General features: G+C 47.0%; 2 protein-coding genes across 3 annotated transcripts in view; one reads left to right on the forward strand and one right to left on the reverse strand.

Moving 5' to 3' along the window:
- LOC117354717 (zinc finger protein 850-like) overlaps positions 1-26844 on the forward strand; it is a 948741-nt gene that overhangs the window by 15523 nt on the left and 906374 nt on the right. The window lies entirely within an intron of this gene.
- On the reverse strand, positions 2519-26669 carry LOC117354721 (zinc finger protein 11-like). 2 transcript variants are annotated; one of them, XM_033932649.1, is made up of 3 exons: positions 26566-26669; positions 17381-17507; positions 2519-7946 (listed from the first exon to the last, which is right to left on the reverse strand). In XM_033932649.1, the coding sequence occupies exons 2-3, from the start codon at positions 17505-17507 to the stop codon at positions 4588-4590; spliced, it is 3486 nt and encodes a 1161-aa protein (XP_033788540.1). In that variant the 5' UTR covers positions 26566-26669; the 3' UTR covers positions 2519-4587. The 2 variants fall into 2 exon arrangements, with proteins under 2 accessions (XP_033788540.1, XP_033788539.1); XM_033932648.1 differs by lacking the exon at positions 26566-26669 and adding an exon at positions 26379-26517.

A 26844-nucleotide genomic window follows, 5' to 3' on the forward strand; every position in this document is an offset into this window, starting at 1 on the left:
CATTGTCCTGTTCTTAGCATTAGCTGCCAAATTCCAGACCATTCTTCAAGCTTCGCCAGGTCTTTCTTCATGTTATTTTCTCTCTTCTACCTTCCAAAGTATTTAGATCAATGCTGTCTTGTTAAAATGTTTATTTTATTTTTATTTTTCCTCTATCTCTACTTTTCACTTCTCTATTACCCTCCAGGTACTTTAGTTAGATTGTGAGCCTTCGGGACAGTAAGGGAATTTTTCAAGTACCTTTCTTATTTCTAATCTTAATGTATATTTTCTGTAAACCGCTTAGAACCTAACGGATGTAGCGGTATATAAGAAATAAATTACATTACATTATTTACACCATCCGGCGTGTCTATTGCAAATATTGGTATCATCCACGAAGAGGCAAATCTTACTTGACAGTCCTTCAGCAATATCACTTATAAAAATGTTAAAAACAGGTCTGTGGGCAAGATGGGAACTGAAAAGAACGTGTAGGTGAAGGTTCCTGCTTTGAGGGATTGTTTTTTTCTTTGTAAAAATTTTCTAATTAAACTTATGATGTCCAAAAGAAGAGGAAAGCAGAGGGTTTTCTCCCAATCGTACCTGCTATTTCATCTTATACAGTTGTTCCAGTGACTCCGGGCGTTTCTGCTGTTCAGGCGCGGGAAAAGCTCAGCTTAGACGACAGTTTTTCATTCGGCCCGGCTGGACCCAACCCACCCCCAGCTCCTGGAGAGGCCATAGAACAACTGCCATTCACGGAGGGTCATCAGATGTTTCCGAGTTTGAATGAGAGTGCAACCTCGGCAAAGCCGGAAGAGGAAACTTCGACGCCAGTGGTGGCGTCACAACCAAATGGGAGTGGAGCACCTGCAATGTCGAGTGGTGGGGAGTGTAGAGAAAGCCCAAGTCCAGTTTTTACTGGGGGTCTCAGTTCAAGAATGGGCAGCGATACCTACACTCAAGTCACTCAAAAAGCCTTCCCTTTGGTCTGCCATCGAAAATCTTCACCTGGTATGTACTAATTTCATGACTATTTCTCTAAACCTTTCTACTAAACTTGTCCATGCAGACGGTCATTGAAAAACATACATCAGAGATTGCAAAGCACATAAATTTGATCACGTAATTCCTCTTTTGATTAAAGCTCACTGGCTGTCTATCAGCTACAGAATTACATACAAAATTGCTCTGCCATCATTTAAAATTCTTTTAACTAAAGTACCAATTTTCCTAGCTAAACTACTGACTCCTCATACCCCTATTCGTCCGTTGAGATCTGCCGATCAATCCTTACTTTCCCCATCTCTTAAGATAATTGGTACTAGAGCAGTGATCTCAAAGTCCCTCCTTGAGGGCCGCAATCTAGTCGGGTTTTCAGGATTTCCCCAATGAATATGCATTGAAAGCTGTGCATGCACATAGATCTCATGCATATTCATTGGGGAATTCCTGAACACCCGACTGGATTGCGGCCCTCAAGGAGGGACTTTGAGACCCCTGTACTAGACACTTAGACATCTTTTCCGTTAGGGCACCCCAAATATGGAATGCAGTCCCTGGACCTGGAAACGGAGGCAAAGTGTGAGGTTATAAAATTTGCAGATGATACCAAACTCTGCGCCAGAGTTAGGACCAGGGAGGAGTGTGAGGAACTGCAAAGGGACCTCGATAAGCTGGAGGACTGGGCAAACAAATGGCACATGTGCTTTAACGTAGACAAATGCAAGGTCATGCACATAGGGAAAAAGAACCCGTTGTTCGAGTATAAAATGGGAGGGGGACTGCTGGGAGACACTGGACTTGAGAGAGATTTGGGTGTGCTAGTGGATCCATCCATGAAACCATCCGCACAGTGTGCAGCAGCCTTGAAGAAAGCCAACAGGATGCTGGGCATCATCAAGAGGGGCATAACAACCAGGACGCGGGAAGTCATCATGCCGCTGAATCGAGCGATGGTGCGCCCACATCTGGAATACTGCGTTCAATTTTGGTAGCCGCACCTCAAAAAGGACATGGCAGTTCTTGAGAGAGTCCAAAGGAGGGCAACGAAACTGGTAAGAGGGCTGGAAAACTGCCCATACGCTGAGAGGCTGGATAAACTGGGGCTCTTCTCTCTGGAAAAGAGGAGGCTCAGGGGGGATATGATAGAGACCTTCAAAATACTTAGGGGCATAGAGAGGGTGGACAGGGACAGGTTCTTCAGACTAAAAGGGACGACAGGTACGAGGGGGCACTCAGAGAAACTGAAGGGGGATAGGTTCAAATCAAATGCAAGGAAGTTTTTCTTCACCCAAAGGGTCGTGGACACATGGAATGCGCTCCCGGAGGAAGTGATCCAGCAGAGTACAGTACAGGGATTGGACGGATTCCTGAGGGACAAGGGGATCGTGGGGTACTGAGGGAGGTGCTGGGGTGTAGACAGCTCACCAGGTCATGTAGGTGAAAGGCCGGAGGGTTAGGACTTTGATGGGAAGATAGGACTTCGATGAGATACCTAGGGGGCAAGGTGGCCCCTTCTGGTGATTCAGGCAGGTCATGACCTGTTGGGCCGCCGCGGGGGCGGACTGCTGGGCGGGATGGACCTCTGGTATGACCCGGCAGAGGCACTGCTTATGTTCTTATGATTCTCCGAGATGTAACGATTTCTGCCTTCAAAGTGAAGCTATTTTCACAATCAGTACATGTAAATGCCTTCACTCTGGTGTGGATTTTCAGTTGCATTTTCAGTTCCCCCTTGTCACTAAAGCTTATACCACATTTACTACATAGAAAAGGTTTCATTCCACTCTGGATCCTCTGATGCTTGGTGCAAGATCCCTTCTCTGTAAACTTTTACCAAACTAAGTTCATGAATTTTGTTTCACACCTATATGGATTATCAGGTGATTTTTAAGGTGTGTCTTCATTCTGAAGCTTTTCTCACACTCAGGATATGGAAATGGGTTTACTTTCATATGCCTCCTCTGGTGTATTATCAGTGTTCCCTTCTCATGAATACTTTTTGCCATAGTGGAATATGAAAATGGCTTCACTCCTCTTTGCTTGGTCTGGTGTCTTCTGAGGTCTGACTTCCTTCTGAAGATTTTACCACAGTCAGTGAATGAAAATGGCTTCACTTCTCTATGTATGAAGGGGCAGTCCAGCGAGTTTCCACTTTTCTTGTTCCATATTTTTCCTACAGAATGAAAAAAAGTGGAAACTTGCTGGACTAACCTTATAACCCTTGATGGAGAGTGCCCCAACTGAAATTGCACCCCTTCAAATGATCTGGTATCTTATAAGGTCTTGCTTCCTTCTGATGAGTTTACCACACTCAGTACATGAATACGATTTCACTCCAGATACTCTGGTGTGTTTTCAGGTTTACTGTCTGACTGAAGCTTTTACCACACTTAGAACATGTAAACACTTGACTTCAGTGTGGTTTCTCTGGTGTTTTGTCAATGTTCCCTTGTCAGTAAAGCTTACCACATTCAGAACATAGAAATGGTTTCATTAGTGTGGCTAGTCTTATGTCTGTGAGTGTCTTCTTTGTAATAAAACTTTTACATTTGGTACATCAAAATGGTTTCATTCCACTGTAGATTCTCTGGTGCATGAACACAGCTGTAACCTTCTATGGGTTCTCTGGTCCATGGTGAGTGCTTCTTTCCAAATGAAAATGGCTTCACACCTTTGTGTTTGGTGTTGTGCTTTGTGAGGTCTGTCCTACTGAAGCTTTTACCACACTCAATACATCAATATAATTTTACTCTGGTGTTTTGTCAGTGTTCCTTCTGACTAAAGCTTTTACCAGACTCGGTGCATGAAAATGGCTTCACTCCTGTATGGATTATCAGGTGAATTTTGAGATATGGTTTGCTGCTGAAGCTTTTACTACACTCGGTGCATGAAAATGGTTTTACTTCAGTTTGGATTCTCTGGTGTATGTGAGCTGTTCCTTCCGATTGAAGCTTTTACCACATTTAGAACATGAATATCGTTTTACTCCAGTGTGGCTTCTCTGGTGTTCTGTCAATGTTTCCTTATGACTAAAGCGTTTACCACACTCAGTGCATGAAAATGGTTTTACTCCACTGTGGACTGTCAGGTGTTTTTTTCAATATTCCCTTACGACTAAAGCTTTTACCACACTCAGTACATGTAAATGACTTCACTCCTGTATGGCTTATCAGGTGAATTATGAGCTGTGACTTAGTTCTGAAGCATTTACCACACTCGGTGCATGTAAATGGCTTCACTCCAGGGTGAATTTTCTTGTGTGCTGTCAGTGTTCCCTTGTCATTAAAGTTTTTACCACATTCAGAACAATTAAATGGCTTCAATCTTCTGTGGATGAAGATATGTCTTGTGAGGGCTGCCTTATGAATGAAGCTTTTGCCACATGTAGAACATGAAAATGGCTTCACTCCTGTATGGATTATCAGGTGAATTAAGAGATCTGGTTTGCTGCTGAAGCTTTTACCACACTCGGTGCATGAAAATGGTTTTACTCCAGTGTGGACTGTTGGTGTTTTTTCAATGTTCCCTTCCGACTAAAGCATTTGCCACAATCGGAGCATGAAAATGGCTTTACTCCAATCTGGATTCTCTGGTGTTTTGTCAGTGTTCCTTCTGACTAAAGCTTTTACCAGACTTGGCACATGAAAATGGCTTCACTCCTGTATGGTTTTTCAGGTGAATTTTGAGATATGCCTTGTTTCTGAAGCTTTTACCACACTCGGTGCATGAAAATGATTTTACTTCTGTATGGATTATCAGGTGAATTTTGAGCTGTGTCTTTGTTCTGAAGCTTTTACCACACTCGGTGCATGAAAATGACTTCACTCCTGTGTGGACTGTCAGGTGAATTTTGAGCTGTGTCTTTGTTCTGAAGCTTTTACCACACTCGGTGCATGAAAATGGTTTTACTCCACTGTGAACTGTCTGGTGTTTTTTCAATAATTCCTTCCGACTAAAGCTTTTACCACACTCAGCACATGAAAATGGCTTTACTCCTGTATGGCTTATCAGGTGAATTTTGAGATATGACTTTCTTCTGAAGCTTTTACCACACTCAGTACATGTAAATGGCTTCACTGCATTATGGATTGCCTGGTGCTTGGTGAGGTCTCCCTTACGAATGAAGCTTTTACCACACTCAGTACATGTAAATGGCTTCATTCCTGTATGGCATATCTGGTGAATTTTGAGCTGTGATTTAATTCTGAAGCTTTTACCACACTCAGTACATGTAAATGGCTTCACTCCAGTATGGATTGCCTGGTGCACGGTGAGGGCTGCATTACGAATGAAGCTTTTACCACACTCAGTACATGTAAATGGCTTCACTCCAGTATGGAATGTCTGGTGCCCGGTGAGGGCTGCCTTACGAATGAAGCTTTTACCACACTCAGTACATGTAAATGGCTTCATTCCTGTGTGGAATATCTGGTGAATTTTGAGCTGTGATTTAATTCTGAAGCTTTTACCACACTCAGTACATGTAAATGGCTTCACTCCAGTATGGATTGCCTGGTGCACGGTGAGGGCTGCCTTATGAATGAAGCTTTTACCACACTCAGTACATGTAAATGGCTTCACTCCAGTATGGATTGCCTGGTGCCCGGTGAGGGCTGCCTTACGAATGAAGCTTTTACCACACTCAGTACATGTAAATGGCTTCATTCCTGTGTGGCATATCTGGTGAATTTTGAGCTGTGATTTAATTCTGAAGCTTTTACCACACTCAGTACATGTAAATGGCTTCACTGCAGTGTGAATTTTCTTGTGTTCTGTCAGTGTTCCCTTGTCATTAAAATTTTTACCACATTCAAAACACTTAAATGGTTTCACTCCTGTGTGGATGACCTGGTGCTTTTTAAGAACTGCTTTTGTTACGAAGCTTTTACCACACTCGGTACATATACATGGTCTCACTCCAGTGTGGATACTCTGGTGTATTGTCAGGCTTCCCTTCTGAGTAAAGCTTTTACCACACTCAGCGCATATAAATGACTTCACTCCTGTGTGGATTGTCAGGTGATTTTTGAGCTGTTGCTTGCTTCTGAAGCTTTTACCACACTCAGAACATGTAAATGGCTTCACTCCAGTATGGATTGCCTGGTGCCCGGTGAGGGCTGCCTTATGAATGAAGCTTTTACCACACTCAGTACATGTAAATGGCTTCGTTGCAGTGTGAATTTTCTTGTGTTCTGTCAGTGTTCCCTTGTCATTAAAATTTTTACCACATTCAGAACACTTAAATAGTTTCACTCCTGTGTGGATGACCTGGTGGTTTTTAAGAACTGCTTTTGTTCCGAAGCTTTTACCACACTCGGTACATATATATGGTCTCACTCCAGTGTGGATACTCTGGTGTATTGTCAGGCTTCCCTTCTGACTAAAGCTTTTACCACACTCAGCGCATGAAAATGGTTTTACTCCACTGTGGACTCTCTGGTGTTTTTTCAATAATTCCTTCTGACTAAAGCTTTTACCACACTCAGTACATGAAAATGGCTTTACTCCTGTATGGACTGTCAGGTGACTTTTGAGATGTGCCTTCATTCTAAAGCTTTTACCACACTCGGTACATGTAAATGGTTTCTCTCCAGTGTGAATTGTTTGGTGTATTGTCAGGATTCCCTTCTGACTAAAGCTTTTACCACACTCAGCGCATGAAAATGGTTTTACTCCACTGTGGACTCTCTGGTGTTTTTTCAATAATTCCTTCTGAATAAAGCTTTTACCACACTCAGTACATGAAAATGGCTTTACTCCTGTATGGACTGGCAGGTGACTTTTGAGATGTGACTTAATTCTAAAGCCTTTACCACACTCAGTACATGAAAATGGCTTTACTCCTGTATGGACTGGCAGGTGACTTTTGAGATGTGACTTAATTCTAAAGCCTTTACCACACTCAGTACATGTAAATGGCTTCACTCCAATATGAATTGTTTGGTGTATTGTCAGGCTTCCCTTCTGACTAAAGCTTTTACCACACTCAGCGCATGAAAATGGTTTTACTCCACTGTGGACTCTCTGGTGTTTTTTCAATAATTCCCTCTGACTAAAGCTTTTACCACACTCAGCGCATGAAAATGGCTTCATTCCTGTGTGAATTTTCTTCTTCATTCTCTGGTTTCCTTTCCAGCAAGTGAATTTACCACGGTCAACACAAGTAAATAACCTTTCATTTTTGTCAGTTTCCTGATATTCTGGGATATTTGCCATCTTGCAAAATATTTCTTCTGATTTAGTAGAAGTGGCTGATTCCTCACCAGTTTCAGCCTTTTTATGATCTGTGAATGGTTCCCCATCACTGAAGCTTTTCTCACATTCAGTATTTAAAACTGATCTTTCTCCTGGGTTAAATTTGGTTTTTCTTGTGAATTTCTTATCCTGATTTATATTTTTTTTACAACCAGGATATGAAGATGTTCTCTTGTCAGTATTGTTTTTCTGGTATTTTATAATGTTTCCTGTATTGATAACGTTTTCCCCATCTTTGATACTTGTACACATTCTAGTTCCTTTATTATTTTTCCTGTGTTGCATTAGCTCTTTTTTTCTATTGAAACTTTTCCCACAGTCAGAACATGTAAAATGTATCTCTTTTAAGCAGGTTTTCTGTTCTCCCTTTTGACTGGAGGTTTTCCCACAGTCCGAACATGTAAATGATCTCTCTTCAGTATCAGATCTCTGATGTGGTTTCAGAATTGAACGATCGCTGAGGAATATCTCACATACATCACATGAACATCTTTGATCTCTCATCTGGTCCGTCTGGTCTTCCCCTGTGTGTGTGATCTTGAGCAGAGCTGACTCTCCTGGTGAATACTTTTGATTTTGATGTTTTTCCTTCTCTCCCCAGACAGAGCAGGAAGAAGTTTCCTCTTTCTCTCCTTCTGATAACATCTTTACTCCTTCAGGCTTCTCACTGAGCTTCCAGTGATTATTTTTAGGGTCATCTTTTTCTAAATAAAAAAAGAACAATGTATATTATTGTAGGATTAAACCTTTGAACAAGTTCAGTAATACAAAACCCCTTTGTACATTTACCACCTACTCACTGTTCAGAAAACAACATTTCCAAGCAGATCAGTACCAGAGATGCACGTGCCTGAGGCCCAAAAATATCAGGGGAGCCCCAGGGCCAGCATTAGGGGGGAGTAAATAGGGCAGGGGGCCTCCAACTGCCTGGTGAGAGGAGGTCAACTTCCCTCCCTTCCATTCCCTCATTGTCCTCTCGCCCGCAAGCCAAGCCGTGGGGCTCTAACACTGAGTGCGCCGGCTTCCCTTCTCCTCCCCCCTCATGACATAACTTCCTGCTTAGGAGAAGGGAAAGCGGCATGCACAGTGTTAGAGCCACTTGGCCTAGGTTCAGTTCGCTTATGGGCGGTGGGCAAGATGGTAGTGAGGGAGTGGAAGGGAGAGAATCTGTCCTCACCTAACCAGGCAGTCAGGGGGGAGGGGCGGGGAGAAATGCTGTTGCACCCAATTGAGGAGAGAGAAGGAAGAGAGAAGCCAAGCAAGACCATGGGAGGGAGGGGAAGGAAAGGAGATACCAGACCATGGAGGGGGAGGAAAGGGAAGTAGACAGATGGCAGACTAGTGGCAAGGAAGAAGGGAGGGAGAGAAAGGAAGAAAGGAGAGAAAATGTCAGATAATGTAGGGGAGGTATAGATAGAAAAGCAGGAGAGCAAAAAGATGCCAGGGTATGGGAGGAGGAACAGAAACTAAGGAGACAGATGCCAAATCAGAGGGAAAGGAACGAGAGGAGATGCTTGAGCATGGAGGGGGAGGGATAGAGAGAAGAGAAGGAGAGAGATGTCAGGCCTTGGAGTTGATTGGTAAGGAAGGAAGGAAAGGAGAAGAGAGATATGCCAAAGCATAGGGGAAGGGTTGGAGACAGAAAAATGGAGAGGGGTGAAGCTGAAATGAATCATGTACAAAGGAGAGACAGTTAAATAAACATACATAATTCAGTTGTTAAAAAACACACACTCTTAAAAATGCCATATGGAAGAGAGAGAGAGAGGGTGGACATTGGATGGAAAGGGCAGAGAGGGTAGTGGATGGAAGGGGCAAGAGAGAGAGTGGACAGTAGATAGAAGGGGTAGAGAGAGGGGAACAGACGCTGAATGGCAGTGGGAGGGAGTGGGAGAGCAAACTTTGAATGGAAGTGGGGTGAGAGAAGGGAGCAGACAGTGGGAAGGAGAAAGGAAAGATGAAACATGCTGGATTGGGGGAAAGAATAGAGTTAGATACTGGAAGAAGCGAGGGAAAGAGCTGGCAAGCTATAGGTAGATACAATGAAAGAGGGACATTGAGGACTGAATAGTAAGAAAAAATTTAGACAGAGGGAGAAAATAAATTGAGAAGGAAGACCAGGAAAGGACATGAGGAAGGGAGCAGAGAGAGAGATGCCAGAGCAGGGGGTAAGGGGAAGAGACAGATACCAGACCTGGGAGGAGGAAAGGAAAAAGGAGACAGATACCAGATCTGTGGGGAAGAAAGGAGGAGAGAGAGAGAGAGATGCTAAAATCTTCTGGGAGGGAGGGAGAGACAGAAGGGAAGAAGACAGATGCCACACCATGGAGGGAGCGGAGAGAAGTAGATGGATGCCACACCAATGGGGGAGGGGAGAGAGAGAGATATGGAAGGGAGAGGCAGACAGTTTGTGGAAGAGGAATAGAAAGAGAGCAGATACCATAAGGAAGAGGCAGAGAGAGGGCAGACAGTGGATGGAAGGAAGAGAATGATGATGAGATGAGGAAAGCAGAAACCAGACAACACAGGCAGAAAAAATTTCTTCTTGTTTTATTTATTTTTGCTTTAGGATAAAGTATTATTGTAGCTGTGTTGATGATTGTTTATTAATAGAAAATGGAAATAAGGTGATCCTGTTTATACCATAACTTCTTTCCTCAGGTCAGGACAGGGATACTGTAACAAGAGTATAGTTTACTGACCTGAAGAGAGAGGTTTTAACCTCTGAAAGCTAATAAAATGACGGGCACTAAATTTTCTTGCCCCATGCCTCCTACCCGAATGCTTCCCAAAGCCCTGCCAGCTGTAGATCTCTTCCTCTAGGAAGGGGAGATTTGTTCAGGGATGTTTGGGGGTTGCATAGAAGGAAAACTACACTGGCACTGGTATGGTCATCTTTGTTGTTTGTTTTGAATTTTAAAGTAAAAGAAATAAAGAAGTAAAGAAGAAACTGGGTAAATCCATGGGGCCCAGTGGACTTGTGTGCCTAGGGGCCTTCGACGAATTAATCCTGCCCTGGATGCAAAGAGAGTGGGTGATCATATTCAAGTCAAAGTGCTCTTTTGGTCCTTCCGAGCCCGGTTCAAGCTCCATCAAGTCCAACCGTGGCCCCTCCGGCAGATCCCTAGAGTAGATCTAGTTCCTGGCTCTTCTCTCTACCTGACTCAAAATCTTTCCTCCAGAAACTTATTTATCACTTCTTTGGTGCTCAAAGATGTAACATTCAATAGATGATGCCTGCTCAGAAGAGCTTACAATCTAATTTGGAACAGAAGAATAGCCTTACTGGGTCAGACCATTGGCCAATCAAGCCAGTAGCCCGTTCGCATGGTGACCAATCCAGGTCACTAGTACCTGGCCAAAACCCTCTTTTCAACCCCTCTATATTCTCTGCTTTGACCATTACATTAGTGACTTTTATCCCGCCTTAACCTTGCAGTTCTAGGCGGATTTCAAAAGAGTAAACTGGACATTTCCAGGAGAGTTACAAAATTAGGTACTAATTACAGGACTATGACTTATTTAGAAATTTGCAAGAAGAGAGCATGTCTGCACGGTCAGCGCGACCTCAGGAAGCATGTTGTCCACTTCCTTCTATTGCTGACCAGAGGTGATGAATTTTGAGATGCATGTGTAATTGCTAGAGGCATGTGTAACCATCAGAGACATATATAATTGTTAGATTGCTAGAGACTTGCATTAGGACTGCTTAAGAACTATATCCACTTGGGTCACCTTTAAGAACTAGATCAATCCATCTAACAACCATACAAACTATAAATCAAGAATTTTTAGGGAAACTAATACAGTTTCTGTATTAGGAAGAAATACTCTACCCTGCAAACATGAATCTCCTACTGATTTTACTGATCTGTCTCTTAAGTGGCAACATCAAAGACGTTAACTCACTCTACCCACAATTACAATCAATCAACTACCCTGATCTATCAATCATACACATCACTAACCCACAGAAGACATAATAAATCACATTAATGTTATCTCAAATAAAAGAACCCTTAAAAAAAGAATAAGGCAAGTAAAACCCATCAAAACCACTACCTCTACCAAACCTATCACACCCTATCTTAATACTAGATCTGTCAGGAATAAGGCTTTCCTAATTAATGATTGGATCATCAGCAAGCAAATAGCCTGCCTTTTTCTAACCGAAACTTGGCTATTGTCTGAAGATGATCCAATAATAATTGATCTCCTACCAGATAATTTTAAAATCCTTACGCTAAACCGCACAGGAAAAAAAGGAGAAGGATTAGCAATTATTCTTAAAGAGGGATTTGAGTTCGAACTACTAGATTCCAAAGTGACCAACCAACTAGAAATTTTAGCCTGTAAAATCAACAACAGTCAACTGGAAGAATCCCTATCTTGCATATTATTCTATGTCCCACCAAAAAGCTGGCCCAAAGCCAAAGAAGACTTCTGTGAATTTGTCCTACACAATTCAATTGGTCCTTCTTACAATATCATCGCAGGAGACATAAACATACACCTAGATGAAACACGAAAGAGTTTAAAAACTTTCTATCCCTACTCAACTACAACCTCCCTTTACCCACACAAACACATGAAAAAGGCCATCACTTAGATGTGGTAGCCATGTCCACAAAGGAAATCCTAGACCCTATCATCTCTCTACCTGAAGGCACCTGGTGTCACGATATCTGGTCTGACCATTTTACTTATTATTTCAAGTTAATCTGACCTCATCGAAAATCTAAAACACGTCCGATGATAAAAAGAGAACATCACACAAGAGGTTATATTAATCCAGAAGAATACTGGTCACAATATGAACTCAAGCGGAGATAGAAGAAGGAATCGATTTCTGGGATCACTGGACGACAACAAGAACATCCATTTTAGATAAAATTGCCCCTAAACGTAATAGCAAAAGCAGCGCAAATAAATATAACAAATGGTTTGACACCAAACTTCTAAAAATGAAACAACTTGCTAGACGACTGGAAAGAATTTGGAAAAAAACAGAATTGGCAGACCGTAACAAATGGAGAACTAACATAAAAATCTACAAACAACTGATAACAGACAAACGTAAAGCATTCTACTCTACGAAAATCAACCTATCTTGCAATGGTTCCCAAGGAATCAACACAAAAGAGCTGTTCGACCTGATCACGAATTTATTTGACACAACTCGCTACACCACACCCATAGACAACACTAAGTTACCCTCTGTGAATGATTTAGCACTGCATTTCGATTCAAAAATTAAAAACCTAAGAAGCTAAATAGCTAACATACAAGGTCATGAAATACCAGCAGATATGAGCTGGAGTTCCTTTCAAGACTTAGAATGGAATCATTGTACCAAACTCTATAACAAATACTCTAAATCTTATTGCGCTCTGGACTCATGCTCCCCAGAAATGATGAAAGCGGCGCCATTAGAATTTAAAACTATCGTTGCTGCAATACTTAACCCATAACCTAAAAACTGGGAAGTTCCTCACTAACAACGGTCACATAATAATAACCCCAATCCTAAAAAATCGTAAAGAATCTTCAGCCCTAATAACCAACTACAGACCGGTAGCATCCATTCCGTTTATTGTAAAAATCATGGAGGGATTGGTACACACCCAACTGATGGATTTTCTTAATCAGTTCTCTCTCCTACATGAAACTCAATCCGGTTTTAGACCCTGCAAATTCTGGAGAAAAGGAAGCGGAGACAAGGGGCGATCACACACCAGGAGTAAGAGGGAGACTGCAGGAGGACACCCCCCCCCCACCCGAAGAGCAGAAAACGACTTCAGGAGTATCGCAGGAAGAAGAAGATCGGCCCTATACCATGGATGTAGACTTACGACCCCCAAGGAACCACCAAATAAAGAAGATGGGGATCATCGTGGGAGACTCCATCGTACGGCATGTGGACAGCTACACCGCAGGAGGGAGAGAGGATAGACTCGTCACCTGCCTGCCAGGAGCAAGAGTGAAGGATGTGGCCAACAGGATCTCCAGGATCATAGACAGCGCAGGGGGAGAGGACACTGTTGTGCTTATCCATGTGGGAACCAACGATGTGAGCGGACGGAAATATGACAGGGAAGAAATGAAGGGTCAGCTCCGCTCACTCGGAAGAATACTGAAGATCAGGGAGGTGAAGGTGGCCTTCTCCGAGATCCTCCCGGTACCAAGAGCGGATGGAAGGAGGCAAGGGGAACTGCAAGCGATCAACGCCTGGATGAGACGATGGTGCGAAGAGGAAGGCTTTGACTTCGTGCGCAACTGGACAACGTTCTGGAAAAGAAGCATGGGAGATTTCGTTCATCAGACGCTGCAGGACCAAGCAGAGACCGGCAATGTGGAAACTATGTGGTCGTACCTGAAATCATCCATACACGAAGCAACTAACCGCTACATAAAATCAGTAGATAAACGGCAAAGAAACAACAAACCCCAATGGTTCACTGAAGAGATCTCGCACCTCATTAAGGAGAAGAAAAAAGCATTTCTTTCCTACAAACGTACGCAGAGAAAAGAAACTAAAGTAGAATATAAGACCAGATCTGCAACGGTCAAAACAGCAGTTAGGGAGGCCAAACTTCGAGTGGAAGAAACTCTGGCAAAGAACATTAAAAAAGGGGACAAATCCTTCTTTAGGTATATCAGTGATAGGAAAAGGAACACAGACGGTATAGTACGCCTTAGACAACCGGACGGAAACTACGCAGTGGCGGACTCCAAGAAAGCAGAACTACTAAATGAATATTTCTGCTCAGTCTTCACCTGCGAGGCACCAGGACATGGACCACAGTTGAAAGTAAAACAAGGCGTGGATGACCCATTTCAGAACTTTGAGTTCACACCTGGGGACGTCTACAACGAACTGGCAAGGCTCAAGGTAAGCAAAGCCATGGGACCGGACAATTTACACCCAAGAGTGCTCAGAGAATTGAGAGATGTTCTGGCGGAACCGTTAGCAGTGCTCTTCAATCTCTCACTAAGTACGGGGAAAGTTCCGTTGGACTGGAAAACTGCCAACGTCGTTCCTCTACATAAAAAGGGTTGCAAGGCTGAGGCTGCGAACTATAGACCGGTAAGCCTCACCTCAATAGTGTGTAAACTCATGGAAACACTAATTAAGTATAAATTAGATACGATCCTGAACGAGGAAAATCTCCGGGATCCCAGTCAACATGGATTCACCAAAGGTAGGTCATGCCAGTCCAATCTTATCAGCTTCTTTGACTGGGTAACAAAAAGACTGGACTCAGGCGAGTCCTTGGACGTCGTGTACCTGGACTTCAGCAAAGCGTTTGACAGCGTCCCACACCGCAGGCTGCTGAACAAGATGAAATCGATGGGATTAGGAGAGACTCTAACTACATGGGTCAAAGATTGGCTTTGTGGCAGACTTCAGAGGGTGGTGGTTAATGGTACCCTTTCTAAAATGTCGGAAGTGACTAGCGGAGTGCCACAGGGTTCAGTCCTGGGCCCTCTCCTCTTCAACATATTCATTGGGGATCTGACTAAAGGGCTTCAAGGCAAGGTAACCTTATTCGCTGATGACGCCAAACTATGCAATATAGTAAACGACTATAATCTAAAAGATGCTATGGAGCAAGACCTGCGTACTCTAGAAAGTTGGTCCTCAATCTGGCAGCTGGGCTTCAACGCCAATAAATGTAAGGTCATGCATCTCGGTAACAAAAATCCTTGCAGAACTTACACCCTGAATGGAGAAACTTTAACCAGAACTACAGCAGAACGAGATTTAGGAGTAATCATCAGTGCTGATATGAAGGCTGCCACTCAAGTGGAGAAGGCTTCATCTAAAGCACGGCAGATGATAGGTTGTATCAGGAGAAGCTTCGTCAACAGGAAGCCTGAAGTCATGATGCCATTGTACAGAGCCATGGTGAGACCTCATCTGGAGTACTGTGTGCAATTTTGGAGACCACATTACCGTAAAGATGTGCTCAGAGTTGAATCAGTTCAGCGGACGGCCACCAGGATGGTCTCGGGGCTAAAGGGTCTCCCGTACGAGGAAAGACTGAGCAAATTGCAGCTCTACTCTCTCGAGGAGCGTAGGGAAAGGGGAGACATGATTGAGACATTCAAGTACATCACGGGATGGGTTGAGGTGGAAGATGATATCTTTCTCCTGAAGGGACCCTCGACCACAAGAGGTCATCCGCTCAAACTCAGGGGAGGGAGGTTTCGTGGAGACACCAGGAAACACTTCTTCACGGAGAGAGTGATTGAGCACTGGAACAAGCTTCCAATGCAGGTGATCGAGGCACGCAGCATCCCAGACTTCAAGAATAAATGGGATACCTATGTGGGATCCCTACGAGGGTCAGCCAAAGGATAGGATCACTAGGGTATAGAATTGAAAGAGCGGGTCAGTAGAATGGCAGTATTACAATTAGACTTAAAAGGGAGGGTCGATGGTGTGGGCAGACTTGATGGGCTGTGGCCCTTATCTGCCGTCATCTTTCTATGTTTCTATGTTTCTACTACAGGAAGGACGGACTGCACCTCAACGAGGAAGGAGCAAGAGTATTAACGTACCATAGCGCCCCCTAGAGTGCCACCTCAGACTAACCCACTGCCAGACACTCCTTATGGCCTGAGGAGGGATTTTAACATAAGGAATAACAGAAAATCTGCTTCAGGTTTCCTGCTTTCATCACAAACACTTGTAAATACTGAGTGTTGACTGGCAAGGGCTGGTCTCAAGTGAAAAGACCCACAGAACCAATCTCAGGTACTGACCCAGGCAAAGAGCAGGAGCTGGAGTCAGGGGAAAAGTCTCAAATGACCCCAAAACGCAGATCATGCAATCCTTACATTTCCCTATGTTGAAGCTCATTTGCCACTTTTTGGCCCACCCTTCCAGCGTTGTCAGATCTTTTTGGAGATTTTCGCAGTCCTCCATGTTATTAGCCCTGCTGTACAGTTTGGTGTCATCTGCAAATTTAATAACCTCACATTTTGTCCCTGCCTCCAGGTCGTTAATAAATATGTTGAACAGGAGCGGTCCCAACACCGACCCCTGTGGAACTCCGCTCGTGACCCATTGCCAGTCTGAGTAATGGCCCTTTACTCCAACCCTCTGTTTCCTGTCCGCCAGCCAGTTTTTGATCCATCAGTGGACCTCCCCTTGCACCCCGTGGTTCCATAGCTTCCTTAGCAGTCTTTCGTGTGGCACCTTGTCGAAGGCTTTCTGGAAGTCAAGGTAAATGATGTCAAAGGGGAATCCATAGAGCTTCAACATAGGGAAATGCAAGGTCATGCATGTAGGGAAAAAGAACCCGATGTTCACTTACAAAATGGGGGGATCACCGCTGGGGGTGAGCAACCTTGAAAGAGACCTGGGAGTGATGGTAGACACAACCTTGAAGGCGTCAGCGCAGTGTGCCACAGCCTCAAGGAAAGCAAACAAAATTTTGGGTATCATTAAGAAAGGTATCACGACCAGGACGAAGGAAGTCATCCTGCCACTGTATCGTGCAATGGTGCGCCCACACCTGGAGTACTGTGTCCAGTACTGGTCGCCGTACCTCAAGAAAGACATGGCGGTACTTGAGAGAGTCCAGAGAAGAGCAACTAAGCTAATAAAGGGCATGGAAGACCTCTCATATACTGACAGACTGAAAAAGCTGGGGCTTTTCTCCCTGGAAAAGCGGAGACTTAGAGGAGACAAGATAGAAACCTTCAAGATCATGAAGGGCGTAGAAAAAGTAGACAGGGACAGATTTTTCAAATTATTGGGAGCCACAAGTACAAGGTGGCACTCGGAGAAATTGAAAGGGGACAGGTTTAGAACAAACGCCAGGAAGTTCTTTTGCACCCAGAGGGTGGTGGATACATAGAACACGCTACCGGAAGATGTGATAAGCAGGAGCACGCTACAGGGCTTCAAAGAAGGTTTGGATAGGTACCTGGAAGACAAAGGGATTGAGGGGTACAGATAGGAGTGGAGGTAGGTTTAGGATTAGGATTAGAGGTAAATTACAAAATTAGTCTGGGACCACTGTTCAGGCAGTGGGACTGATGGGCCGCTGAGGGAGCAGACCGCTGGGCAGGATGGACCTCTGGTCTGCCTCAGCGGAGGCATCTTCTTATGTTCTTATGTTCTTACCTAGAGTCCGCAGGAGCTCATAATTCTCCTTCATCACCTCCCGGTGAAGCTCCTTCTGTCCTTCATCTAAATACTCCCACTCCTCCTGGGAGAAAGAGACGGTGACGTCCTCCAACTTCACCCACATCTGAAACAAACCAGAGAAACACTCAAGGAGGTGCTCAGAACGCATTAGATTTCAGAAGGATGCACTCTCCTGACACGTGACCACCCTCATGCCTTTCTTTTGGCATTGAAACTGTAGTTAAATTCTGCTTTGGCTGTAATTTCTCTCCCCCCCCCCAACACACAGTCCTCCCTTCTCCAACCAGTATGAACCCCTCCCTAAGATAGATGACCCTTCCACCTGGTGGTTTTCTCTGCCCACTCCCCTAGCTTTTCTTTTCTTTCTTCCCATTCCAGCAAACACAACTTCCTCCCGGTGCAAACGCATCCCATACTTCTCTGTCAATCTGCCTCCCCCATGGGCCGATGCTCAAAACCTAATGTCTGGACAAAAGGTGATTAGCATCAGGGTACCACCCAGTGCTCGAATGGTTTCACTTCAAGCATTCAAACCATAAGCACAGACTGCATTTCAATTTGGTCATTTAGTCCCCAAGAAAACTACTAAACAAACCTACAAAAATATAACACCAAGCTCCAGAGCAGCATAAGAAGGCTTCCAGTGCCCCCAATCCCCTTGGAAAGAGATGTCAGGAAGCAGAAAGTGAGATTGTCCTAAAGCAGGAGGAGAATGAGGAAGAAGAGCCTGGGGAGTGGAGGGAGCAGTGCCAGGAAGCAGAAAGTGAGATTGTCCTAAAGGAGGAGGAGAATGAGGAAGAAGAGCCTGGGGAGTGGAGGGAGCAGTGCCAGGAAGCAGAAAGTGAGATTATCCTAAAGCAGGAGAAGAATGAGGAAGAAGAGCCTGGGGAGTGGAGGGAGCTGTGCCAGGAAGCAGAAAGTGAGATTGTCCTAAAGCAGGAGGAGAATGAGGAAGAAGAACCTGGGGAGTGGAGGGAGCAGTGCCAGGAAGCAGAAAGTGAGATTGTCCTAAAGCAGGAGGAGAATGAGGAAGAAGAGCCTGGGGAGTGGAGGGGGTAGTGCCAGGAAGCAGAAAGTGAGATTCTCCTAAAGCAGGAGGAGAATGAGGAAGAAGAGCCTGGGGAGTGGAGGAAGCAGTGCCTGGGGAGTGGAGGGAGCAGTGCCAGGAAGCAGAAAGTGAGAATGTCCTAAAGCAGGAGGAGAATGAGGAAGAAGAGCCTGGGGAGTGGAGGGGTTAGTGCTAAGAAGCAGAAAGTGAGATTCTCCTAAAGCAGGAGGAGAATGAGGAAGAAGAGCCTGGGGAGTGGAGGGAGCAGTGTCAGGAAGCAGAAAGTGAGATTGTCCTAAAGCAGGAGAATGAGGAAGAAGAGCCTGGGGAGTGGAGGGAGCAGTGCCAGGAAGCAGAAAGTGAGATTGTCCTAAAGCAGGAGGAGAATGAGGAAGAAGAGTCTGGGGAGTGGAGGGAGCAGTGCCAGGAAGCAGAAAGTGAGATTGTCCTAAAGCAGGAGGAGAATGAGGAAGAAGAGCCTGGGGAGTGGAGGGAGCAGTGCCAGGAAGCAGAAAGTGAGATTGTCCTAAAGGAGGAGGAGAATGAGGAAGAAGAGCCTGGGGAGTGGAGGGAGCAGTGCCAGGAAGCAGAAAGTGAGATTATCCTAAAGCAGGAGAAGAATGAGGAAGAAGAGCCTGGGGAGTGGAGGGAGCTGTGCCAGGAAGCAGAAAGTGAGATTGTCCTAAAGCAGGAGGAGAATGAGGAAGAAGAACCTGGGGAGTGGAGGGAGCAGTGCCAGGAAGCAGAAAGTGAGATTGTCCTAAAGCAGGAGGAGAATGAGGAAGAAGAGCCTGGGGAGTGGAGGGGGTAGTGCCAGGAAGCAGAAAGTGAGATTGTCCTAAAGCAGGAGGAGAATGAGGAAGAAGAGCCTGGGGAGTGGAGGAAGCAGTGCCTGGGGAGTGGAGGGAGCAGTGCCAGGAAGCAGAAAGTGAGAATGTCCTAAAGCAGGAGGAGAATGAGGAAGAAGAGCCTGGGGAGTGGAGGGGTTAGTGCTAAGAAGCAGAAAGTGAGATTCTCCTAAAGCAGGAGGAGAATGAGGAAGAAGAGCCTGGGGAGTGGAGGGAGCAGTGTCAGGAAGCAGAAAGTGAGATTGTCCTAAAGCAGGAGAATGAGGAAGAAGAGCCTGGGGAGTGGAGGGAGCAGTGCCAGGAAGCAGAAAGTGAGATTGTCCTAAAGCAGGAGGAGAATGAGGAAGAAGAGTCTGGGGAGTGGAGGGAGCAGTGCCAGGAAGCAGAAAGTGAGATTGTCCTAAAGCAGGAGGAGAATGAGGAAGAAGAGCCTGGGGAGTGGAGGGAGCAGTGCCAGGAAGCAGAAAGTGAGATTGTCCTAAAGGAGGAGGAGAATGAGGAAGAAGAGCCTGGGGAGTGGAGGGAGCAGTGCCAGGAAGCAGAAAGTGAGATTATCCTAAAGCAGGAGAAGAATGAGGAAGAAGAGCCTGGGGAGTGGAGGGAGCTGTGCCAGGAAGCAGAAAGTGAGATTGTCCTAAAGCAGGAGGAGAATGAGGAAGAAGAACCTGGGGAGTGGAGGGAGCAGTGCCAGGAAGCAGAAAGTGAGATTGTCCTAAAGCAGGAGGAGAATGAGGAAGAAGAGCCTGGGGAGTGGAGGGGGCAGTGCCAGGAAGCAGAAAGTGAGATTCTCCTAAAGCAGGAGGAGAATGAGGAAGAAGAGCCTGGGGAGTGGAGGAAGCAGTGCCTGGGGAGTGGAGGGAGCAGTGCCAGGAAGCAGAAAGTGAGAATGTCCTAAAGCAGGAGGAGAATGAGGAAGAAGAGCCTGGGGAGTGGAGGGGTTAGTGCTAAGAAGCAGAAAGTGAGATTCTCCTAAAGCAGGAGGAGAATGAGGAAGAAGAGCCTGGGGAGTGGAGGGAGCAGTGTCAGGAAGCAGAAAGTGAGATTGTCCTAAAGCAGGAGAATGAGGAAGAAGAGCCTGGGGAGTGGAGGGAGCAGTGCCAGGAAGCAGAAAGTGAGATTGTCCTAAAGCAGGAGGAGAATGAGGAAGAAGAGTCTGGGGAGTGGAGGGAGCAGTGCCAGGAAGCAGAAAGTGAGATTGTCCTAAAGCAGGAGGAGAATGAGGAAGAAGAGCCTGGGGAGTGGAGGGAGCAGTGCCAGGAAGCAGAAAGTGAGATTGTCCTAAAGGAGGAGGAGAATGAGGAAGAAGAGCCTGGGGAGTGGAGGGAGCAGTGCCAGGAAGCAGAAAGTGAGATTATCCTAAAGCAGGAGAAGAATGAGGAAGAAGAGCCTGGGGAGTGGAGGGAGCTGTGCCAGGAAGCAGAAAGTGAGATTGTCCTAAAGCAGGAGGAGAATGAGGAAGAAGAACCTGGGGAGTGGAGGGAGCAGTGCCAGGAAGCAGAAAGTGAGATTGTCCTAAAGCAGGAGGAGAATGAGGAAGAAGAGCCTGGGGAGTGGAGGGGGTAGTGCCAGGAAGCAGAAAGTGAGATTCTCCTAAAGCAGGAGGAGAATGAGGAAGAAGAGCCTGGGGAGTGGAGGAAGCAGTGCCTGGGGAGTGGAGGGAGCAGTGCCAGGAAGCAGAAAGTGAGAATGTCCTAAAGCAGGAGGAGAATGAGGAAGAAGAGCCTGGGGAGTGGAGGGGTTAGTGCTAAGAAGCAGAAAGTGAGATTCTCCTAAAGCAGGAGGAGAATGAGGAAGAAGAGCCTGGGGAGTGGAGGGAGCAGTGTCAGGAAGCAGAAAGTGAGATTGTCCTAAAGCAGGAGAATGAGGAAGAAGAGCCTGGGGAGTGGAGGGAGCAGTGCCAGGAAGCAGAAAGTGAGATTGTCCTAAAGCAGGAGGAGAATGAGGAAGAAGAGCCTGGGGAGTGGAGGGAGCAGTGCCAGGAAGCAGAAAGTGAGATTGTCATAAAGCAGGAGGAGAATGAGGAAGAAGAGCCTGGGGAGTGGAAGAAGAAGAGTCTGGGGAGTGAAGGGAGCAGTGCCAGGAAGCAGAAAGTGAAATTTTCCTAAAGCAGGAGGAGAATGAGGAAGAAGAGCCTAGGGAGTGGAGGGAGCAGTGCCAGGAAGCAGAAAGTGAGATTGTCCTAAAGCAGGAGGAGAATGAGGAAGAAGAGCCTGGGGAGTGGAGGAAGAAGAGTCTGGGGTGTTTAGGGAGCAGTGCCAGGAAGCAGAAAGTGAGATTGTCCTAAAGCAGGAGGAGAATGAGGAAGAAGAGCCTGGGGAGTGGAGGGAGCAGTGCCAGGAAGCAGAAAGTGAGATTCTCCTAAAGCAGGAGGAGAATGAGGAAGAAGAGCCTGGGGAGTGGAGGAAGAAGAGTCTGGGGAGTGGAGGGAGCAGTGCCAGCAAGCAGAAAGTGAGATTTTCCTAAAGCTGGAGGAGAATGAGGAAGAAGAACCTGGGGAGTGGAGGGAGCAGTGCCGAGAAAAAGAAAGTGAGATTCTCCTAAAGCAGGAGGAGAATGAGGAAGAAGAGCCTGGGGAGTGGAGGGAGCAGTGCCGGGAAAAAGAAAGTGAGATTCTCCTAAAGCAGGAGGAGAATGAGGAAGAAGAGCCTGGGGAGTGGAGGGAGCAGTGCCAGGAAGCAGAAAGTGAGATTGTCCTAAAGCAGGAGGAGAATGAGGAAGAAGAGTCTGGGGAGTGAAGGGAGCAGTGCCAAGAAGCAGAAAGTGAGATTGTCCTAAAGCAGGAGGAGAATGAGGAAGAAGAGTCTGGGGAGTGGATGGGGCAGTGCCAAGAAGCAGAAAGTGAGATTGTCCTAAAGCAGGAGGAGAATGAGGAAGAAGAGCCTGGGGAGTGGAGGGAGCAGTGCCAGGAAGCAGAAAGTGAGAGTGTCCTAAAGCAGGAGGAGAATGAGGAAGAAGAGCCTGGGGAGTGGAGGAAGCAGAAAGTGAGATTGCCCTAAAGCAGGAGGAGAATGAGGAAGAAGAGCCTGGGGAGTGGAGGGAGCAGTGCCAGGAAGCAGAAAGTGAGATTGTCCTACAGCAGGAGAAGAATGAGGAAGAAGAGCCTGGGGAGTGGAGGGAGCTGTGCCAGGAAGCAGAATGTGAGATTGTCCTAAAGCAGGAGGAGAATGAGGAAGAAGATCCTGGGGAGTGGAGGGAGCAGTGCCAGGAAGCAGAAAGTGAGATTGTCCTAAAGCAGGAGGAGAATGAGGAAGAAGAGCCTGGGGAGTGGAGGGGGTAGTGCCAGGAAGCAGAAAGTGAGAATGTCCTAAAGCAGGAGGAGAATGAGGAAGAAGAGCCTGGGGAGTGGAGGGGGTAGTGCCAGGAAGCAGAAAGTGAGATTGTCCTAAAGCAGGAGGAGAATGAGGAAGAAGAGCCTGGGGAGTGGAGGGGGTAGTGCCAGGAAGCAGAAAGTGAGAATGTCCTAAAGCAGGAGGAGAATGAGGAATAAGAGCCTGGGGAGTTGAGGGAGCAGTGCCAGGAAGCAGAAAGTGAGATTCTCCTAAAGCAGGAGGAAGAAGAGCCTGGGGAGTGGAGGGAGCAGTGCCTGGGGAGTGGAGGGAGCAGTGCCAGGAAGCAGAAAGTGAGAATGTCCTAAAGCAGGAGGAGAATGAGGAAGAAGAGCCTGGGGAGTGGAGGGGGTAGTGCCAGGAAGCAGAAAGTGAGATTCTCCTAAAGCAGGAGGAGAATGAGGAAGAAGAGCCTGGGGAGTGGAGGGAGCTGTGCCAGGAAGCAGAAAGTGAGATTGTCCTAAAGCAGGAGGAGAATGAGGAAGAAGAGCCTGGGGAGTGGAGGGAGCAGTGCCAGGAAGCAGAAAGTGAGATTGTCCTAAAGCAGGAGGAGAATGAGGAAGAGGAGCCTGGGGAGTGGAGGAAGAAGAGTCTGGGGTGTGGAGGGAGCAGTGCCAGGAAGCAGAAAGTGAGATTGTCCTAAAGCAGGAGGAGAATGAGGAAGAAGAGTCTGGGGAGTGGAGGGAGCAGTGCCAGGAAGCAGAAAGTGAGAGTATCCTAAAGCAGGAGGAGAATGAGGAAGAAGAGCCTGGGGAGTGGAGGGAGCAGTGTCAGGAAGCAGAAAGTGAGATTGTCCTAAAGCAGGAGGAGAATGAGGAAGAAGAGCCTGGGGAGTGGAGGAAGAAGAGTCTGGGGAGTGGAGGGAGCAGTGCCAGGAAGCAGAAAGTGAGATTTTCCTAAAGCTGGAGGAGAATGAGGAAGAAGAACCTGGGGAGTGGAGGGAGCAGTGCCGGGAAAAAGAAAGTGAGATTCTCCTAGAGCAGGAGGAGAATGAGGAAGAAGAGCCTGGGGAGTGGAGGGAGCAGTGCCAGGAAGCAGAAAGTGAGATTGTCCTAAAGCAGGAGGAGAATGAGGAAGAAGAGTCTGGGGAGGGGAGGAAGAAGAGTCTGGGGAGTAGATGGGGCAGTGCCAACAAGCAGAAAGTGAGATTGTCCTAAAGCAGGAGGAGAATGAGGAAGAAGAGCCTGGGGAGTGGAGGGAGCAGTGCCAGGAAGCAGAAAGTGAGATTGTCGTAATGCAGGAGGAGAATAAGGAAGAAGAGCCTGGGGAGTGGAGGGAGCAGTGCCAGGAAGCAGAAAGTGAGATTGTCCTAAAGCAGGAGGAGAATGAGGAAGAAGAGCCTGGGGAATGGAGGGAGCAGTGCCAGGAAGCAGAAAGTGAGATTGTCCTAAAGCAGGAGGAGAATGAGGAAGAAGAGCCTGGGGAGTGGAGGAAGAAGAGTCTGGGGAGTGGAGGGAGCAGTGCCAGGAAGCAGAAAGTGAGATTTTCCTAAAGCTGGAGGAGAATGAGGAAGAAGAACCTGGGGAGTGGAGGGAGCAGTGCCGGGAAAAAGAAAGTGAGATTCTCCTAGAGCAGGAGGAGAATGAGGAAGAAGAGCCTGGGGAGTGGAGGGAGCAGTGCCAGGAAGCAGAAAGTGAGATTGTCCTAAAGCAGGAGGAGAATGAGGAAGAAGAGTCTGGGGAGGGGAGGAAAAAGAGTCTGGGGAGTAGATGGGGCAGTGCCAACAAGCAGAAAGTGAAATTGTCCTAAAGCAGGAGGAGAATGAGGAAGAAGAGCCTGGGGAGTGGAGGGAGCAGTGCCAGGAAGCAGAAAGTGAGATTGTCGTAATGCAGGAGGAGAATGAGGAAGAAGAGCCTGGGGAGTGGAGGGAGCAGTGCCGGGAAAAAGAAAGTGAGATTCTCCTAAAGCAGGAGGAGAATGAGGAAGAAGAGCCTGAGGAGTGGAGGGAGCAGTGCCGGGAAAAAGAAAGTGAGATTCTCCTAAAGCAGGAGGAGAATGAGGAAGAAGAGCCTGAGGAGTGGAGGGAGCAGTGCCGGGAAGCAGAAAGTGAGATTGTCCTAAAGCAGGAGGAGAATGAGGAAGAAGAGTCTGGGGAGTGAAGGGAGCAGTGCCAAGAAGCAGAAAGCGAGATTGTCCTAAAGCAGGAGGAGAATGAGGAAGAAGAGTCTGGGGAGTGGATGGGGCAGTGCCAAGAAGCAGAAAGTGAGATTGTCCTAAAGCAGGAGGAGAATGAGGAAGAAGAGCCTGGGGAGTGGAGGGAGCAGTGCCAGGAAGCAGAAAGTGAGTGTGTCCTAAAGCAGGAGGAGAATGAGGAAGAAGAGCCTGGGGAGTGGAGGGAGCAGTGCCAGGAAGCAGAAAGTGAGTGTGTCCTAAAGCAGGAGGAGAATGAGGAAGAAGAGCCTGGGGAGTGGAGGAAGCAGAAAGTGAGATTGCCCTAAAGCAGGAGGAGAATGAGGAAGAAGAGCCTGGGGAGTGGAGGGAGCAGTGCCAGGAAGCAGAAAGTGAGAGTGTCCTAAAGCAGGAGGAGAATGAGGAAGAAGAGCCTGGGGAGTGGAGGGAGCAGTGCCAGGAAGCAGAAAGTGAGATTGTCCTAAAGCAGGAGGAGAATGAGGAAGAAGAGCCTGGGGAGAGGAGGAAGCAGAAAGGGAGATTGTCCTAAATAAAGCAGGAGGAGAATGAGGAAGAAGAGACTGGGGAGTGGAGGGGGCGGTGCCAGGAAGCAGAAAGTGAGATTGTCCTAAATAAAGCAGGAGGAGAATGAGGAAGAAGAGCCTGGGGAGTGGAGGGGGTAGTGCCAGGAAGCAGAAAGTGAGATTTTCCTAAAGTAGGAGGAGAATGAGGAAGAAGAGCCTGGGGAGTGGAGGGGGTAGTGCCAGGAAGCAGAAAGTGAGATTGTCCTAAAGCAGGAGGAGAATGAGGAAGAAGAGCCTGGGGAGTGGAGGGGGTAGTGCCAGGAAACAGAAAGTGAGTTTGTCCTAAAGCAGGAGGAGAATGAGGAAGAAGAGCCTGGGGAGTGGAGGGAGCAGTGCCAGGAAGGAGAAAGTGAGATTGTCCTAAAGCAGGAGGAGAATGAGGAAGAAGAGCCTGGGGAGTGGAGGGAGCAGTGCCAGGAAGGAGAAAGTGAGATTGTCCTAAAGCAGGAGGAGAATGAGGAAGAAGAACCTGGGGAGTGGAGGGAGCATTGCCAGGAAGCAGAAAGTGAGATTGTCCTAAAGGAGGAGGAGAATGAGGAAGAAGAGCCTGGGGAGTGGAGGGAGCAGTGCCAGGAAGGAGAAAGTGAGATTGTCCTAAAGCAGGAGGAGAATGAGGAAGAAGAGCCTGGGGAGTGGAGGGAGCAGTGCCAGGAAGGAGAAAGTGAGATTGTCCTAAAGCAGGAGGAGAATGAGGAAGAAGAACCTGGGGAGTGGAGGGAGCATTGCCAGGAAGCAGAAAGTGAGATTGTCCTAAAGGAGGAGGAGAATGAGGAAGAAGAGCCTGGGGAGTGGAGGGAGCAGTGCCAGGAAGGAGAAAGTGAGATTGTCCTAAAGCAGGAGGAGAATGAGGAAGAAGAGCCTGGGGAGTGGAGGGAGCAGTGCCAGGAAGGAGAAAGTGAGATTGTCCTAAAGCAGGAGGAGAATGAGGAAGAAGAGCCTGGGGAGTGGAGGGAGCAGTGCCAGGAAGCAGAAAGTGAGATTGTCCTAAAGCAGGAGGAGAATGAGGAAGAAGAGCCTGGGGAGTGGAGGGGGTAGTGCCAGGCTCAGTCCCTCTTCTACCTGCTCAGCCATCCTCCTGCCCTTCTCCGCAGCACCAGCTCCAGCCTTGGCTCCTAATGGAGGGAAAAGAGACAAAGGCAGGAAAAAGAAGAGGGATCTGAATCTCCCCCCTTCACTCCTTCCCCAGGAGTCTGACCAATCAGTGCCAGAGAGACTTGAAAGACCGCCTTCTTTTGACTCCACCCACATGAGCATTCTCCCCTTCTATGACTTCCTAGGAGCATTCTGTTTCTGACCAATCCTAAGGTGGAATGTACATTCCAATCAGTGTCATTGGGTGTCCTATTGTCCTTCTGTCTCCTCCTTCAGGAGTCTTGTGACCAATCAGTGGAAGGGGCGGAGTCGGGACAGTCATGGAGTCACTTCCTGGCACATGGCAATGAATGAGAGCAGAGCAAGGAAAGCACCAACTATCTCTTTAGCCTTTTAGACAAATCTCTGCTGCCACCTCTGGCCGGATGTTTCT

The sequence above is a fragment of the Geotrypetes seraphini genome, chromosome 2 (genome assembly GCF_902459505.1).
Source record: "Geotrypetes seraphini chromosome 2, aGeoSer1.1, whole genome shotgun sequence".
Taxonomy (NCBI): Eukaryota; Metazoa; Chordata; class Amphibia; order Gymnophiona; family Dermophiidae; genus Geotrypetes; species Geotrypetes seraphini.